Source organism: Carcharodon carcharias, chromosome 13 (genome assembly GCF_017639515.1).
Source record: "Carcharodon carcharias isolate sCarCar2 chromosome 13, sCarCar2.pri, whole genome shotgun sequence".
In the NCBI taxonomy this organism is placed as follows: domain Eukaryota; kingdom Metazoa; phylum Chordata; class Chondrichthyes; order Lamniformes; family Lamnidae; genus Carcharodon; species Carcharodon carcharias.
The window spans coordinates 130675614-130694471 of record NC_054479.1 but is presented as its reverse complement, the minus strand read 5'-3'; the positions used below and the strand labels follow the sequence as shown (position 1 = coordinate 130694471).

Genomic DNA, 18858 nt, shown 5'->3' with positions numbered 1-18858 from the left:
CACTGCTTGTTTGTCGCTACAACCACACCAACCCCCTCCACCTCTCTGTCTCTCTATCTCTCCGCCCCCCACACACACACCTTAAACCAGCTTATATTTCAGCTCTTTCCTGGACTCGAACTCAAGTTCTGTCGAAGGGTCATGAGGACTCGAAACGTCAACTCTTTTCTTCTCCGCCGATGCTGCCGGACCTGCTGAGTTTTTCCAGGTAATTCTGTTTTTGTTTTGGATTTCCAGCATCCGCAGTTTTTTTGTTTTTAAACAAGTTGATGATCTGTCCAGCAAGCATCAGTCCCCCAGTCGAGTGATACAGACATCACTTATATCTTTGACCCGAACAATGACACAATTCAGGAGGCGCCAACGCTTTGAGGTTTCGTATTTGACCTTCTGTCAGAAGGTGTTATAATGAGGCCTTGCTGAGCACACTTTGTCAGCAGGATGGCACCATTTACATTGGTTTTTCCTACATTGTTTTTCCCAACTGTTCCTCTCCAGACATCAGAGTCACAGCCAACTCTGGCATTAACATCCCCCAGAAGGATGGTCTTTTCTTCTTTTGGGATGGCAGTGAGGACTTCATCAAGGTCAGAGTAGAACTTTTCCTTAACATCTTCATCAGAGTCAACGGTCAGGGCATTAGTGATGACGGTGGCATATTAATTATAGCTGAGCTGTGGGTGAAGTGTCATGAGCCTTTCATTTCTACAATTGGGGAGTTCTGAAGGTGCATTCAAGATCCTATTCCAGATGGCAAAACAAACTGTCAGCCTTTCCTTTCTAGTAGAAGATGTATCCCCTGCTTGTTTTTTTGAGCAGCCCCTCCCCAGGGAAATGGATCTTACTGAAGGCAGAGATGTCAATTTGCGGTCTTGATAGCTCACATGATACGATTGCAGTCACTTTTCTGGATGGTCACTCTCGAGACTATCCATGAATGGTCTAACATTCCAAGTTTTCTTTCTTTGACCACAAAAATGGTGATTCTGCAGAATGTGGTTCCCCAGCCGGGAGAATATAGGACAGCCTATTTTAGGGCACCTTTTCTAGCTCCTTCCCTAGTTGGGGTGAACAGATGGTATGCTAAAGATGGCTGCTCAGTCACAGATGCTGCTGCTCAAAGACACCTCTGTTCCAATACAGGTGTCCAACAACCTTCATGCATCTGTCACCTGTGTGCAGATTCTTCATTCGAGTCTTCCAGGTTCAAAGCCCTGTCCCCTTCACCAATTCTTCATTGCCGCAGGACTTGGCAGATGAATCCTGGTGGGAGCCTGCACATGACTTTGTTTAACGTGAGGATCTTGGGGACCCGCCATTGTTTACACAATCTTTACAGGTTGGTGATCAGATTTTGGTGATGTGTCGAACCACAAAAAACGGGTCCACTTCACCACTGCAGCCTGTGGGATGCACAGTCTTCCTTCGCCTGTTCCGCCGTTTAGGACTTTTTGGACTGCATTTTGTCAGGCACCTCTTCCTGATCTTTCCGCCATGGATGCCCCTATCAGGAGCAAGGAGCTCCCTACAGCAACACTCAAAGGATCATCAGAGTACACAAGCCTCTCCACCATGTCAAGGTGGCAATCCGTGGAGGGCTGTATTATGTATGCATTGCTAATTTGACTCAGTAAATCATGAGGGTCTGTGTATTGTGTTCCAGAGATTTGGGTGTCCAAAAATCTATCACAATCCTGCAACTGATCCATGGTGATATGACTGCAGCTGTCTTGATTGGGAGATCTGAAACAGATGCCTTCAAAATCCAAACCAGGGTCAAGCAAGGCTGTGTGATAGCCCCCATACAATTTACAATCTGACAGTGGTTATTTACCTCAAAGATCAACTGCCCTCTGGTGTCAACATTAAATATCGCCTAGATGGAAAATGCTTTAATCTCAGTCGCCTCCGTGCCAAAACTAAATTGACCACCATAACATACAAGATTTATAGTTTGCGTATGACTGCAGTATCATTGCCCACTCTGCACCAGATTTGCAAGCCACTCTCGATCTCTTCAATTATGCATGTGAGAGACTCAGCCTGTCCTTGAATGTTGCCACAGCAAAACTCAAATCAACTGAGACCTGGTCAGTCAAATATTCCACCTCTCATTTATGTTGGAGACACTCTGGAACATGTTGTGCAATTCCCACACCTTGGCAGCCATCTCTCTCAAAAGGCCACCACTGATGGAGATCCAAAACCGGATCAGTTGCACCAGCTCAACTTTCTACAAACTATGGCAACGAGGTTTGACAACAAAGCCTTCCGCAAGTTCACAAAATTCCTAGCGTACAGAGTAGTTGCCGTTACCGCACTCCTGCACTGCAGCGAGACCTGGACTATGCAAATGTGCTAGAGAAATTCCATCAGCAATGTCCTCGCCACATCCTCCAGGCTCGACAGGAGGACTGTTGAACAAATGTTAGTGTCCTTATAGAAGCTAGCTCCACAAGCAGTCAGGCAAAACTCCTGAAAATTCACCTACGCTGGACTGGACATCGTGTCCGGATGGCTGAGAGGTGTCATCCCCATCAGGTCCTGCGTTCTCAATCCTTAAATGACCAGTGTTCTGGAGAGGACAAAGAAAATGCTACAAAGCCATTTTGAAGCTCCTCTTGAAGTGCAGTGGCATTGACATTAACTGGGAGGAGTTTGCCACCAATCGTTCAAAAGGGCAGCAACTTGTCTTTCCAGCTGCATTATGTTTTGAACGTAACTGGTGAGGCAGAGATGGAAATAAAAGGAAGCAAATCCTGCACTCTGGATCCCTTTATCTTGTAGGGTGTCCTGCTCCATGTACTGAAAGATCTGCGGGTCGAGAACCGGCCTGTTCAGTCACATGAAGGCCCATGGCAGAGCTTGTGACCCTGAGTAGGCATCATTCTCAAATCGAGCGACGGCTGATGACACAACACTGGGTGGTGAATGGAAATGAGTATTGAGCTTCCACCCTTAAAAAGAAACGCATTTAATTTCAGTTAAAGTTGACTTTGCTTTATCCTGCCGAGAGCCAATAATTGGGATTAAGGTTATGCTGTCCAAGAATCAGCAACTGGTTACAGAAAGAAAGACTTGGATTTATATAGCACTTCTCACGACCACCAGATGGCTCAAAGTGCTTTACAGCCAATGAAGTACTTTTTGAAGTGCATGTATGTAATGCAGGAAACACAGCAGCCAATATGTACACAGCAAACCCCACGAATAGCAATGGAATAATGACCATATTCAGTTTTTTTTGTGATGTTGATTGAAGGGATAATTATTGGTCAGGGTACCAGGAGTAGCATCCCTGGTCTTCTTCAAAATAGTGCCATCGGACCTCTTACAGCCACTCAAGCGGGAAAATGGGGCCTTGGTTTAACGTCTCACCCAAAAGACAGCACCTCGGACCATGCCGCACCAGACGGTCAGCTTTAGTTTTTGTACTTAAGCCCTCGAGTGAGGCTTGAAGCCAGAACCTTGTGACAGAGGGCTATCAACTGAGCCATGGCTGACACTCATGTAATACAAATAAAGATGACTCTAGCTAACCAGAAATTTAGACAAAAAGCTAGAAATCTGAAAGAAAATTAGAAGACTGTTAATGCTTAGCAGGACAAAGCTCCTGACCTAAAACGTGTTAAAATGTTGGAGTTTGGGTGTGGCCCATGCAGTTTTCCATAGAACTGGAAAATCATGCAGCTTTTGATGGATTGGGAAGTTTTACACCCCACCCCCACTAGGGCTATCTGTACCTTGCTCGTCCTGCTTTCTACCCTTAATGTCACCTATTATCACATTCCTTAGATAATATCACCACCTTCAACACCTCTTTGCTCTTTTGTCTACGATGTCTTTTGGTTATCTCCACCTAGCACTGGCCCTCTATCCAGCTCTACCTGCTCCACCACCCCACACTCCTTAAACCAGCTTATATTTCACCTCTTTTCTATTTTTACTTAGTTCTGTTGAAGAGTCATACGGAATCGAAACGTTAACTGTGTTCCCCTCTGCAGATGCTGTCAGACCTGCTGAGTTTCTCCAGGTATTTTTGTTTTTGTTCTGGATTTCCAGCATCCGCAGTTTTTTGCTTTTATTTTTGGGAAGTTTTACAGATCATTGTTACTTTTCCCAATTCAAAGGGTTAATTTGAGAAGTGTTTGGCCAGTGTGGGGGTGAGGGGGAGAGAAAAAAAAAAGACGATGGCAGGAGTGGAGGGGCTATTGAAGCCAACCAGGTAGGGAAAAAAAATTGAATCCTTATCCAAAAATAAAGCAAACCCAGAATGTCCTCAGGCTGAAAACTTATGTTTTAGCCTAAAAGGGTAGTGATTTTAAATGTGCTGGTTTGTCGAGGTTGAGTCTAATTTCTATTCGCAATAGGGTGTTTGAATATGATACTGCATTTAGAATGATTATTTGTGACACTGTAATTTTAAAGCACATTAAAATCTCATGTGTGATGTGGTTTTGACCATGACAAAATCATAAATTTTGACTGGGGCAACAGTTTCCATTCAAGAACTTGATCATGGTTTATCAAATTAACATTTTGAATGGGTGCCAACATGGTAGTGTGGTCACGAATTCATATAAAAAAAGTAGTGCTTTCTGAATTAACTGCAGCGTTAAGTCTAAGAAATTAACATGATTTGTAATGAATACATTGGTTTAGCCCAAAATGATTGTTTGGTGCTGTAGATCAAACCATGAGGAGACAAAGATAGAGGCTCTGGCCGGCATTAAGTCTTTGGTTACTTCAATAGCCTGGTTGGCTTCAATAGCCCCACCATTCCTGCCATCTTTTTTTTTCTCCCTCACTCCCACACTGGCCAAACACTTCTCAAATTACCTCTATGACTTGGGAAAAGTAACAATGATTTGTAAAACTTCCCAATCCATCAAAAGCTGTGATTTATGATTTTCCAGTTCTATGGAAAACAGTGTGGCCACACTCAAACTCTAACATTTTAACACGTTTTAGGTCAGGAGTGTTGCGAGCAGTGGTGGTAGACGATTGGGATTAATTGATTTTACACCCATTTTTTAAAGCTTTATTTCAGTGTGCTTGTATTTCGTTGTTAGCCATGAGGATAACTTTTAGCTGTTCACGTCGGAAATGAAAACTGAGATAAAAAAGAGTGCAAACCTGAAATTCTGATACAAAACACGGAAAATGTACAGTTGGCCTACCTATAGTCATTAAGCTTTTCTTATTCCAGTGGTAGAATTGTGCACCCATATTTTTAGGGTTCCCTGATTTTAGGTTAAGGAAACCGGTTTTGGCAAAGCTGGTGCACAGATCCAAACGGAATAATCACAGACCATCATTTTGGATTAGACTCTTCACCAGAACTGATAAAAAAAAATATATGGATAGGCCAGTTTCCTTCATAGCATCGTAAAATCTGTAGAAGCCAGGTCAAATAAAAATTTCAAGACTCAGATTGATAAGTTTTTTTTTGTAGGGCATGGGTATTAAGGGACATAAATCCCAAGTGGGGAAATGGCGATTAAGATCCAGATCAGCGATGAATGAACTGCATTGTCCTCAATAGGCTTGAAGGACTGAATGGACAAACTATAAAGTGGGTCAGCAGCAGACAACAGATAGAGGGCAAGAGTACAGATACGTTAATGACTTTTTATAACAAAGACGTTGTAAGAGGTGCCAAGAGCGCAGATCAAGAAATCCATCCGTAATCATAGAGTACAAACAGCAGAGAATAAATGGGCCTGATGTTTGTTTACTAGTGTCAATTAGTTTAGATTGTTACAAACTGGGGTTGATCTGTCAGAATGATGAAGTGCGAATAGTAATTACATTTCCTGGGTCGGTCCATTTTTATAATTATTTGTAAGTTTGCGAAGGTAGGGGAGAGCGGAAAACTGAGGGCAACTGTAAGCAAAAGTTTTGAAGTAAGGCGGGCAATTAAAATCAAGTGTGACAATAGGGTGACAGGGACAATGAAACCCTTTGGGAAGGTACAAAAATGCATCTCTCAACTCATTAGTGGTCTTTGGCAAGGGAAAAAGACCAGGGCCTTAAGAAATGATTAAGAACAATAAATGTAAAGGAAACCCCAAGAATGTAGGCAACTTTGAGTAGCCCAGCATCGAATCACCTGTTTGGTGGTGCAGCATTCGGAGGTTACAAAGAAGATTCTATCTTGTGGCATTCCATAGCACCAGTCCCATAAACACATGCATGGAAGGGATTAGGAATACACTTGAATCTGTAGTTGACTTGGTATAGTGACTACCTCACAATCTCCATGGTGAACATGACCGAGTTACTATGAAGGACCTTCCATTATCTGTTGCCAGGTAGCTGTGACAATGTTTGAAAAGATAGGCAATAGTGGAGGGGAATGCAGTTAATTAGGCTTCACTGCCTGATGATCACCCCTGCATGCCTTCTTTCATGCAGTATCATGCTGGGATTAGGGTGCTGGGTTTAAAGGCTTGTGAGAACTTAGGCGGCAGCAGAAAAAAGACAAGCGATCACAAACGACTCTTCAATGGCTCTCCACTGCTTAGCATCTAGCAACTCAATTCACTCACTTCGATGGGCATCTTTTCAGAATAACATGAGCCGGGCATAGAGGTCAGATAGAAATGGAGAATGTGCTATAATGCCTCACCTGTATTGTTTGCATAGTAGAATGTTCCAAGCAGGAACTTTCATCACTCATCCCTGGGAAACCAATATCATGCCCGTTAGGGGTAGAGACCCAGTTTTACAGGTCCCTCCACATTTTCCAAATCTGTTAAACACCATACAGTGTGAGCTGTGGCTCAGCTGGGAGTAGGTCTGAATCAGAACGTTAGCAAAGCCACAATAATAACCTGTGATATTGCAATTGTGGTAAAATGCCACTCATCATCCTCCTCCACCTATTTTCAGTCTTCAATGTGCCACCAGAGCAAAGCAAGGTTCCCTGGAGGAAACCGAGTTCTTCCATTTCTCTTTGCAGTCAGCTTGGGCCATAATTCCCAACTTACTATCCACAAATTTAATGTCAGACTGAGGCCAAAACAACTTTTTATTGATGTTAAATTTGTATTCACCATTAGGATGATCAATAGACTACTGGTGGTGATTCTGGACCAGGTTAGTTGGTTAGTTCTTTTCACAAGATCCAGGCCCATACGCAGCAAAGGGTATTCGTGATTTGAATTGTGATTTTAGCAGCTCAGATGTGGCTCGAGATATAATGGAGTTATGCTAGTTCAGTTCAACAAAATCACAATGTCCAAACACTGTCTGCTATGCTGATCACCAAAAGGTTTTAGAAACAAAAATCTATTGAACTAGACTGTGAAATTATGTACACACAAAATAACTGAAGGCATTTTGTATATCAAATACCCAGACACCATTACCAAAACCACAAAGCTTCGGACAAGTATGCTGCATTTTGATCTTTGAAAGACAGATTTAATTGCATTTTATTGTTAGAATGTTTCAAAGGCCTCATACGAAACAAAACAAAAATATTCAATTTAATGTCATAGGACAGAACAATTACAGAAAAGCTGAACATTTTTCTGGTAGGTCTATAAGCCTGACAGGTTGTTAAGGCGTTTACAACCTGGCTGAACATATCCCCACTGATTAAATTAGGGTGCTTGCTGCTGCTGTTGCCGTGGTGACAATGGCCTTTTGTTTCCTCTTTCCCATATTGTCCTGATGCTTAGCTGAGCTTCTTTGGCTGCTCCTGAAAGATATTCCGTTGTTGAAATGGACGATGAGGGCTTTTTGATGTGGTGGCAGGTTGTTTTAACCTCCTTTACCCAGTAGGCTCTAAAGTGAGGAAGGAAAACAGGATTATAAAAAGAGCAAAAGAATAGACTATCAAAGCTTTCCATGTTGTTTTCAACCAATTGTTTGATTTTTCAGGAATGTACTCACTTGCAGCCTATTGCACTCTCTCTGTTTCTATTAAGATAATCGATCTTAATAAATGTAATACATTCACCTAATAAACCTTTTATAGTTCTCACTAAGCCAATTGGCAATGTATACATCCTGCTGCAGGAAAAAGAAAGACTTGCTTTTGTGCTTTAGAATGAAAAGGAGAACATAAGTGGAATATGGTGCAAAGTAAATGTAAAATTAATTTGTGCACTATGCTGGCAGAGATGATGTTTTAAAAGGGGGTGACCCACATTGGGCCAACAGATCACTTCTTATCCCCAACTTGTCTTGCGTTTGTTACATGATCAAAGCAGAGGCGGGGGAAAAATGGAAGCCACCTATCACCCTGGTATATGACGCTGCTGCTAGTTACAGAGCATTATTAGCCACAGTTTTGCCTGCCAATTCTCTTAGTCTGAATGTCTGTAGTTGTTGGAGGAAGGGTAGATTGCAATTGGTCTGTGCAAGCTGCAGGCTTGTCGGATGGAATGGTTTTTTTTCTCATTTTATGTTTTCTTCTGTTTTTTTATACTTTGTGTAGGGAATGGTGCATTATGCAAGTAAACTGAAAAATAAAATGAGCACGAAATAAAAACTAACAAGGGCAAGGCATTTGTCATCGTTCAGAAACTACCACACTTCAAGCTCAGGAATTAGAAATAGGCATCATGTTGTGCCAAATCATTTGCCCTAAAATAGCAGAAATATTAAACAAAAGTTGTGGAATATTATGTCTTCTTTTGGGAAAGGCTTCTTGGCTTTGAACAAAATCTGGTGCTGATTCACCAGTATATCATCAGTAATGTAATGATAAGAACTCAGTAAATTCGAATAATATTTCCTTGGATGAGGAGGTTAAGGGGGTAATTGACTGAGATGTTTAAAACAAAAGGGATTGAAAGGTACATTAGGAGCAACTCTCCTCTCTAGTTAAGGAATCCTGAACAAAGAGTTAAGTTGGTTAAAAGAATTTTCAGAAATTACTTCACATACTTGCTTGAACGGTCATTGCTCTAACAACACTCAAGAAGCTCGACACCATCTAAGACAAAGGCCCGCTTGATTGGCATCCCACCCACTATCTTAAACATTCACTCCCTGCACCAGACACACAGTGGCAAACTGTGTACACCATCCACGAGATGCATTGCAGCAAATCGCCAAGGCTTCTTTGACAGCACCTTCGAAACCTGCGACCTCTACCACCTAGAAGGACAAGGGCAGTAGGTGCACGGGAACTTCATCACCTTCAAGTTTCACTTCAAGTCACATGATCCCAGGTTGGAATTATATTGCTGTTTCTTCACCAGTGCTGGTGAAAATCCTGGAACTCCCTTCCTAACAGCACTATTGGTATACCTACACCACAAAGACTGCACCATCTTTTCAAAGGCAATTAGGGATGGGCAATAAATGCTGACCTTGCCAGCGATACCTGCATCCCATAAACGAATCAAAAAAACAAAAACAAATGGTTGCACAAATGTGAACACACCAACATAGCACATATATCAATTGAGATACTTAAAAAATAGGTAAGCACTTAGGCAGTAAGGAAATACCTTTGATTTATAAGGTGACTTTCTCTTACTTATGACTGCCCAAACTGCTTTAAGCAAATTAATTACTTTTGAAGTGTTCACTGCTGTAAAACAGACAACTCTGACAGCTAGTAAAGATACCACAAACAGGAAATAAATGACTCAATGAGCAGTTATGTTTTGGCGGTGTCGGTTTGAGGGAGGAAAGTTGAACACAACACCAGGAGATTTCCTTCTCGAACTTGAATGGGAAATTGGCATTGAACTGAGCAGACAGGTGAGACCTCGGACTACAATCTTATCTGAAAGTAAAAGTAGTAAGGAGATATAGAGAAGAGAAAATAAAGAGGACTGATATAAAAAGAGGCGCCATGGCAAGAAAATGGTAGAGCAGATCTGATGTACCAAATAGTCAAAAATACATCTGTTCCCATGTAAGAATCATTGTTTCTTTCAGTAACAATTTGTTAATTCTATTTACTCTTATGAAAGAGTTCTTTTTTCAATAATCAATGCCAATACACAATGAACGTTTGCTGATGTACTGCTGCATTTAAGTCTACTTGTAAGCAGTCAGATATTCAACAGATTACCCTGTTTTGAATCATTTCTTATTTTCCTACCAGGGCTGGGATACAGGCTGGGACAAAGCCAAAATTCAATAACCGACTGGATCTTGTGATCAGCAATGAATAAATGGCGCTCTTATGTTCATTATACTTTCACAAACTTTCTGTGGGTTTTTGCACTTATAACAGCTTTTGTCGTTATTTAAGTTTCAAAACAACATGGTCCCTCTACATGGGGTCCTGGACCTGTAGGACCTAGGCACGTAATGCTGCATCTCCTTAACCAATGAGATTGAGGATCCTTACAGAGAGACACAAAGTCTGAATCAACCTCACCGTTATTTTTACTGCAAGATGCTGGCCAATAAGATACTTAACCACTCATTTGTTTTTCTTCCTCTTCCGTTTTGAAAAATATATTGGACACTTGTCCAGGAGGAAAAAAAAGTGTCTCTGACTGATGAAAGGTACACATCCTTTACAAATGAAGACAAATGTGCTATACATTTTCTGACTCTCTTCTTTTATTCAAGTAATGCATGACTTTATTTCTCAGTAAACTGCTTCTTCCAGTCCCCCACAGTAATTACATGATGACAGATTCAGTTACTTAGGTCACAATCAGTTCTATGCTTCCCTCACTTGGATCATTCCAACTCCAACGTACTCAGTACAACGAGAGACATTGAGTAGTGCTAAAATAACACTGCTGAAAACGAGTTTAATACAATAATTGAAAATCTTTGTCCTGCAAGCGTTTACAAGAAGCGGAGCTCTACTATCGCTCGATGGACCATGTTTTCACTGAGATAGATATTAAATATACTGGCACCAGCACTGGGAGAGGAAGGAATTGTACCAGGAGAAAGGAAGAGCAGGATGTTGCTCGGATTAGGTGAAATAAGATGCAAGGAGGCTTGTGTAGAGCACAATCACCAGCCCAGACTATTTGGCCCAAATGATCTGTTGCTATCCTGTAAATTCTATATAAAAACACTTCCTTGACTCATCCCCTGTCAGGAAGGCACTGACTGATTCTTACTGTTGTACAGCTCCAATAGAAAAGACAGTCCTTTGTTACCGTCCAAGTGGCCATCCTTCATGGGTGAAATTAGAAAGTGAGTATTAGCAAAGCCATTTCTCATCATGGAAGGCAGTACAGCCACACCAGATCTTATCCTGTCAATTTATAAAGTGAGTTATCAGAGAAAGCTCACATGTTGACCTTTTTTGTGAGCTTAGGCATATAAAAAGCTAAAAAGAAAAAGTGTGTTTTGATGGGGAAGTGATAAAGCTAAAAGGGTCTCCAGTTTTACAGGTAAATGGTTATAAAAAGGGCTCAGAGCAGAAGCTCAGTTCATTAAGGTCCACAAGTGCCAGTCCCTCCTCTCCTCTGGCCCAATTCCTCCCTGCCCATGTCCAGCTTTTTGACCGACAATATTGTGCTCACCTGTTTGGCATAGTTAATGCAGTGAATGTACTGCTTGGCCAATGCAGAGCAGCTGAGAGTCTGATCTGGGTTCTTCTGATAGCAACGGAGGACATCCTCTTGCAGCTCAGCACAGATGGGTCGTGACTCGTACCTCCTGGGGAAAAGAAATGGAGTGCAAGAAAGATTAGATTAGAGTGAACAAAAAAATTAGCATAAGTGATGGAATATTAGATCATGCAAAGGTTTCATACAAGCTAACACCTTTCACGTAAAGACATGACATTCCCTAAACAGAGGCCAGTACCAATGCAGTGCGCAGACACCAAACATTGCACTTGGGCATTCAATAAATAACTAGTGCCATTTACAAACTCAATGCCGCGAAAACATGATCTGCTGAGGCCATACTGATCTGAAGTGTTGCACCAAGTCAGCTCATGAAGTCAAAGTCTTAAAACTAAATATGTACCGATTCTCTGATTGTCCAGGCCACAACAAGTAATTACCATGTGATAACATTTTGGAAGTACCAAGTTTGATCATTAGTCTGTTCTAAGCTTGTTGATCTCAGCTGTGGTGAAGCAATTAGCTTAAGGCAGGGCTAGTCAGGGAGAGGATGGCAGGGAAGGGAAAATTAATCATTGCTCATGCTCATGATTTCAAGAAGTAAAGCCTGCACACGCGCATGTAATGTGATCTGATATCCAAGCGATTATAGATCAGTAATCTCATTGAGGAATACACAAGTCGGCTACAAAATGCTGAAGCCTCATTATTTGTTTCTATGATTTCATCACCTGGATTTCAATTCACTTGTACATAAGATCACCTGAACCCATCGGGCAAGTTACCACTTTGTAATCACTCTCAAGTATCCTTTACTTTAGTATAAACAACCTACAAAGATCTATTTTTTTCATTTATAGTTGGTGTTTGCAGATTAGAATTGGGTGTTCTACCAAGCAAAGCTAATTATATCAGTCCAATGCCAATTGCCTGCTGTGGGGCCCCAGGGAAGAAAAAAAAAGGTTGGAAATTTTAATCCAGGCAGGGAGCATAGCTCTCCCACTCTTCATACTTCCCTAGTTATTGCCATTAAGCTGCAATTTCAGCACAAATGTGAATTTACAGCTCCAGTTTAAACGGGGTATTAGGCACAAGACGCCTGAATTCCCACTGTGACGCTTAATGATAAATAGTTCCATCTGTTTGTCCACACATGGAAACCAGTTCAATCCAGCAATCAGAGCAAATGTCCAGGAACACCAGAAATGGAGTCAGTTCAATCCCAGACGGATGTGAACCACACACATGCACGAGTCACTTATAGTTATCAGCTGTTTTCCAATATTCAGAAGTAACAAAGCAACAAGCAAATTGACCCAGTTAATTTTTACTCATGTTAATAAACTGCTGCTGAGACACAGCACTTCAGAGGCACTTTGAAAAACTATATTCCTATAATTTCCATTCTAAAAAATACCATTAAGGAAAGTATTCATCAGCATCCTTAAAACTGTTACATCATAATCCTTTTTAATTTCTATTCAGTTAGTGTCCTTGAAAAATTTAAACAATGTGTGTTACAGATTTCATTTTTCCAGCTACTGACAGCTACTGGAAGCTCATTTGAAATTAAGAGTTGAATGGGGAAGGAAGAAAGATTAAGAAGATTAATTTTATGTTAAGGAGATTGAATGCTTCATCAAAAGCAGAATCCACATTACATTTAAAAAGGGAAGCGGATACATATTTGGAGAGGGAAAGGTGAGAATTTATTCTGAACTGCTGGACAATCTAGGTAGTGGGGCTGTCTTATATTGCAGGTCCTGCACACTCTGGAAAAGGCCCATGAGGGGACGCAAGGCAAGGAGATTGAAAGCAAAAGACATGGCAAGAACCAAAATTAGTTTGAGAAATGTGGGTCCTTGCTCAGGAGGGTGGTGGCCAGGAAAATCGCTGAGCAACTTGAGAATTTAGATAATGACCATCTGAAAGCCATGCATTTGCATAGTATGAACAGTTTCAGCAGCATTGGAAGGAAACAAAGAAAAAAGGTCTGGATGAACAATTAGCTTGAGTGATCAGCAACGTAAAGATAACGTGCTGATAACAACATTGACGGTATTTAGGGTGGACTGAATTTCAATTTCCATTTAGCACTAGGGTGAAAGCAGATACCTTTTCCTCTGCCTGTTACTTGGTCCGGAATGTCAAGTTTAATTGCAGCCAAAGGCACAGCAAGGAATCTGTTGCAATTCATTTGCTTATTCTACAATACGCCTCAGTCCCCTACTCCCCCAATCACTTGTAGGGAAATATCGAACTCCCACTCACGACTTCCAATACAGCATGGCTGAGCCAGGCAGTGAAGTAGTTGAACACAGGAACAAGGAGCAGGAGTAGGCCATTCAGCTCCTTGAGCCTGCTCCACCATTTAATAGGATCATGGCTGATCTGATATTAACCTCAAATCTTCATCCTGTCTACCCCCCCCGATAACCTATCACCCCCTTGCTTACCAAGAATCTATCCACCTCTACCTTAAATATATTCAAAGACTCTGCTTCCACCGCTTTTTCAGGAAGAGAGTTCCAAAGACTCTCAACACTCAGAAAAAATTTCACCTTATCTGTTTTAAATGGGCGACTCCTTATTTTTAAACAGTGACCCCTCATTCTAGATTTTCCTATAAGAGGAAACATCTGCTCCATGTCCCCTGTCAAGCCCCTTCAGAATCTTATACGTTACTCTTCTAAACTCCAGAGGATACAAGCCTAGCCTGTCAACCTTTCCTCATAAGACAACCCATCCATTCCATGTATTAGATGGTAAACCTTTTCTGAACTGCTTCCAACATGTTTACATCCTTCCTTAAATAAAGTGGCCAATACTGTACACAGTACTGCAAATGTGGTCTCACGAATGCCCTGTACAACTGAAGCAGTATCTTCCTATTTTTGTATTCAATTCCCTTTGCAATAAATGATAACATTCTATTAGCTTTCCTAATTACTTGTTGTACCTGCATACTAGCCTTTTGCAATTCATGCACTAAGATACCCAGATCCATCAGCATCTGAGCTCTGCAATCTCTCACCATTCAGATACAATGCTTCTCTTTTATTCTTCCTGCCAAAATGGGACAATTTCACATTTTCCTACATAATAGTCCATTTTCCAGATCTTTGCCCGCTCACTGAACCTATATCTTTTAGTAGCGTCCTTTTGTCCTGTTCACAGCTTACTTTTCTACCTATCTTTGTGTCATCAGCAAATTTGGCAAACATCCCATCCATCCCTTCATCCAAGTCATTGATATAAATTGTAAACAGTTGAGGTCCCAGCACTGATCCCTGTGGCATACACTCATTACACCTTGCCAACCTGAAAAAGACCCATTTATGCCTACTCTCTGCTTCCAATTAGCCAGCCAATCTTCTATCCTTGTCAATATGTTACCCACTACACCATGAGTTTTTATTTTTCGCAATAACCTTTGATGTGGCACCTTATCAAGTGCCTTCTGGAAATCTAAGGACAGTACATCCACCGGTTCCCCTTTATCCACAGCACATGGTGCTTCCTCAAAGAACTCCAATAAGTTGGATAAACATAATTTCCATTTCACAAAATCATATTGATTCCCTGGTTACTCTGAACTTATCCAAGTTCCCTGCCATAGCTTCTTAATAATAGCTTCTAACATTTCCCCATGATGGATGTCAGTGTAATTCTTAACACATTGAGGTTTATTTAGCAAACATTGTCCAATCGCAGATTCACATCTAATGTTGGGCATTATTCCAAATGGAATTTGGACAGCCTACACACCTAGCATCACACTGGCACTGAAATTCATACACCACATCATTCAGCCTATCACGCAAGTATAGACCATACACCCAAAGACTGGCAGATAGCATGTCCCTTCGACTGTTCACAATGGCAAGGTACAGAGTCGACCCAACCAGCCCGTGCTTGTAAAACTCAAAACACAGTGCCCAACATTAGATGTGATTCTGCGATTGGACATGTGCTAAATAATCCTCAGTGTGCTGAGAATTATGCTGACAACCAATTTAACATGGTCAGTTGGGCTCGCAGTGTGGCACTTTTGCGTGTACTGGAAGCTACATATGTTAACACACAGGGTCCTGTTCTTTGAGGACAGAAAGAATGCATTGTGCCTGTTTCAGCTAAACAAAATAAGTGACAGCCATTTGCTGGTTCATTCCTCAGGGCAATGCCTTGACCAAGCAGAGTCAAGCTGCTCGGTTTAAATTGCAACAATGCTTGGCAGTTAACAGTCAGTCACATTAGCTGGTACATTCTCCATGGCAATGCCTCTGCCAGTCAACTTGCCAACTAATCAGCACACTAATGCAGTATAAATATATTGTTTTCCCTTACATTGGTATTCTTGTGAATTGTCTTCAATGCAAGATGAAAAGCTTTGACAAAATGTCTTTTTTCAGCAATACTGAAGTTCTGTACCATCAAACAGCTATAAAGTATATAGGGTATCCAAGTCAGAGTGGTGTGCAAAGTGAGGGAAATGTGGAGGTGATTGCGCTCTCATTACATTACTATTCTTTGTCCTTCTTTGTGTTGTAGGGGTGGGATTAACTGTTGAAGTAATCTCAGAGAGTTGTTGCACCTCATTCTGTGATTGTACATCTTGAAGCCATGCTGTGCTAGTGGTGGAGGGATTGGATATTCAGACAGTGGCAGAGGGGCGAGTCAAGTAAACTGCTTTGTTGTGGATGGTGCTGAGCTTAAGTGTTATTGTGGCTGCACGCATCTAGGCAAGGAGTGAGGTTCTTTATAACAATGCTGATTCCAGCCTTGTAGATGGTAGGGCGGCTTTGACAGGTCAATGTCAGCTCATCACTGGGTATTTGGCACCTGTCCTGCTGTTGTAGCCAGCGTTGATATAGTTGATCCAGTTCAGCTTCTGGTCAATGGTGGGCCAATAGGCTATGGTGATGCCGTTGAAGGCTGGGGGTGATGATCTGAGGACCGTCTACAGCTCGATATCAACATTACCTGGCATTTATAAGGTGCCCAAGATACCTGCCACTTACCATAATTTCATTCACGTTGTGTGGTAGGCTGGAATGGATTGTTTCATTATCTGAAGCAGTGAATGGAGATGAACACTATGAAATTATCAGTGCACAGACCCAACTCCTGACCATATGACTGAGGGAATGATGGTGAAGCAGTTGAAAATATTGGGCCAACAATACCTTCCTTAGGAACTCTGCAGTGCTGTCCTGAGGCACCACCAACCACAGCCACCTTCTTTTGTGTAAAGTATGATATGATTCTAGCCACTGAAGATTTTCCCTTTGACCCACATTTTCTCAGTTTTCCAGCACCACTCAGTGTCAGACTGTCAACTGCCACCCTGATGGCAAGGGCAGCTACTGACACCTCTCCTCTGGCGTTCTGCTTCTGCGTCCACCTCTGGATCGAGGCTGTGATGAGGACTGGAGCCAAATGTTTTTGGCGATAGCTGAACTGAGCAATTGTTTTCTTACCAGTGCTAAGTATCAATTGATAGTACAATTGATGACTCCTTCCATTCCTTGGGTAGGTTAGATTTATTCTGTTCTTTGGATAAGACATACTTGGGCAGAATTCTAAATCACTAAGAAAATATCAGTGTCATAGCTCTATATAGGAGTTAATCGCCCAGTTAATAAATATTTTACCTATTGCCAGCAAAATGCTGCCAGCATACTTTCAAAATGAGCTAAAAAGGTTGATCATAAACATTGTTTGTTATCTGCTATCCCCCTTCATTTTAAATATTCTTTTTCTCGTTCCACTTCTGTCAGTTGCCCTCAGGGGCTCTATCCTAATAACCCATTCTTCACCCATGAGCCCAGAAATGGACATCAGCAGGCTACTTTGCTGCTGGGGTCTTCACAACTGAGATGAATCCTGACCTCATCAAATGCCCACACAAGGGCACTTCCAGTGGGCTTTGCTGAAACAGTGATTAGGAGCAGGAAACTTGGTCAGTTTTGGACCTCCTCAACTGGCACCCAGGAAGAAATCAGCACTGACTAAGGATTGCAGGTGGGATCTTGCTGGTCTGTTAAGCTCAGCTAGCTCTTAAGTAAATTGCCAGGGCTTCTGGGGAGGGGGGCAAGGAGGGGGTCTTTGTTTTCATCGTGAATCCTGGGTGAAGGTAAATGGTGCATTGCGCAGGACCCCGAAGTTGATTGGATTTTCAGTAATTCAAGAAGAAGTGGTCGTTAAATGACATCAAGTTTGGTTCTGAATGAAGCATATAGATGGTTGGAGAAGGAAAGTATTAAAATACTGATTGTTTTAAACATCAAGCTCTGAAAGCACAATCAGAGAACAGACTAGGACCAAGCCAGAAGGTGCTGAATTAACAGTAACCAAACCAGTCAGCGGTGGGTTGAGTCAACAGGGATGTGGTTTAGCTCATACAATGCTTGTGTTTTTCTACTTTATTGTAGAACTCTTTGTGAAAGTTTGAATTTTTTATTTACAAAAGAGGCATGAACAGCAGTAGTTGGTAGAAAGCTAATTGCTAATATCAGTTAATTTTCTTCAAACAAACATCAAGGATGTTTAAACTAAATGACTCCCCGGACAAGTTATCCATACATTTAGGCTTGAAGTATGACTGTTTCTCACATTCACAGTCAACCATGTTTTATAGCTGCACTTGATGAACAAAGAACACATCACCAGCTTGCACTCACTGAATCCTTCCAAATCAATTAAACATTCCTAGAAAATTAAAAGCTTATTGAAACCGGACATTAACCAGAACTCAGTACTGTGAAAAGAGGCTTCCAGAAACCAGGAGCCATTTAATGATTCATGCATTCCCATTGGACATGATTTAACCACTTAATACCAAGAGTCCATAACCACTTCCCACATTCAAACTCAAACCAATCATTGGTAAAACAGTCAGAAAATTGCTCATTCTACACCTCCTTCCAGCAAACTCCTCCATTATTCAGAAGAACTGTACAAGGAGTGCAGAAGGTATTGATCTCATCCACTTGCTATCCAAGTCATAATGCACAGGCTTACTTGCAGGAAAATGAAACAGGGTTTTTCTGCTAAGATGCCCATTTCAATAAACAAGCAGCATGTTCTTACCCTTGGTTTTCTTTTGCAAATAGAAAAAGGAATGCAGCAATTCCATGCAAAGCAACTCCAATGTTTTTGTTTGTATGAATCATTAGACAAGATCAGATCTGATTGCATTGGCACTAGCGATACAGCATACATTGTACACCATTTGAAAGGCATTAACCTTTACTTCAACATCAACAAAAGTCAAAGGAAAAGAACCAGAATACAAAACAGCAATGTGGGACCCAGGATCATTTCAGATGCTGCAGCACAC

At 41.5% G+C, this 18858-nt stretch overlaps 1 protein-coding gene across 2 annotated transcripts in view; it reads right to left on the bottom strand.

Moving 5' to 3' along the window:
• Window positions 1-7402: 7402 nt before the first annotated feature.
• The window catches only part of chchd3a (coiled-coil-helix-coiled-coil-helix domain containing 3a), a 328691-nt gene continuing 317235 nt past the window's right edge, over window positions 7403-18858 (bottom strand). For both annotated transcript variants that reach the window (XM_041203373.1, XM_041203374.1), the window contains 2 exons: window positions 11469-11604; window positions 7403-7794 (listed from right to left, as the gene is read on the bottom strand). In XM_041203373.1, coding sequence (XP_041059307.1) covers window positions 7771-7794; window positions 11469-11604 — 160 coding nt within the window. In that variant the 3' untranslated portion in view covers window positions 7403-7770. The remainder of the gene's footprint in view (window positions 7795-11468; window positions 11605-18858) is intronic.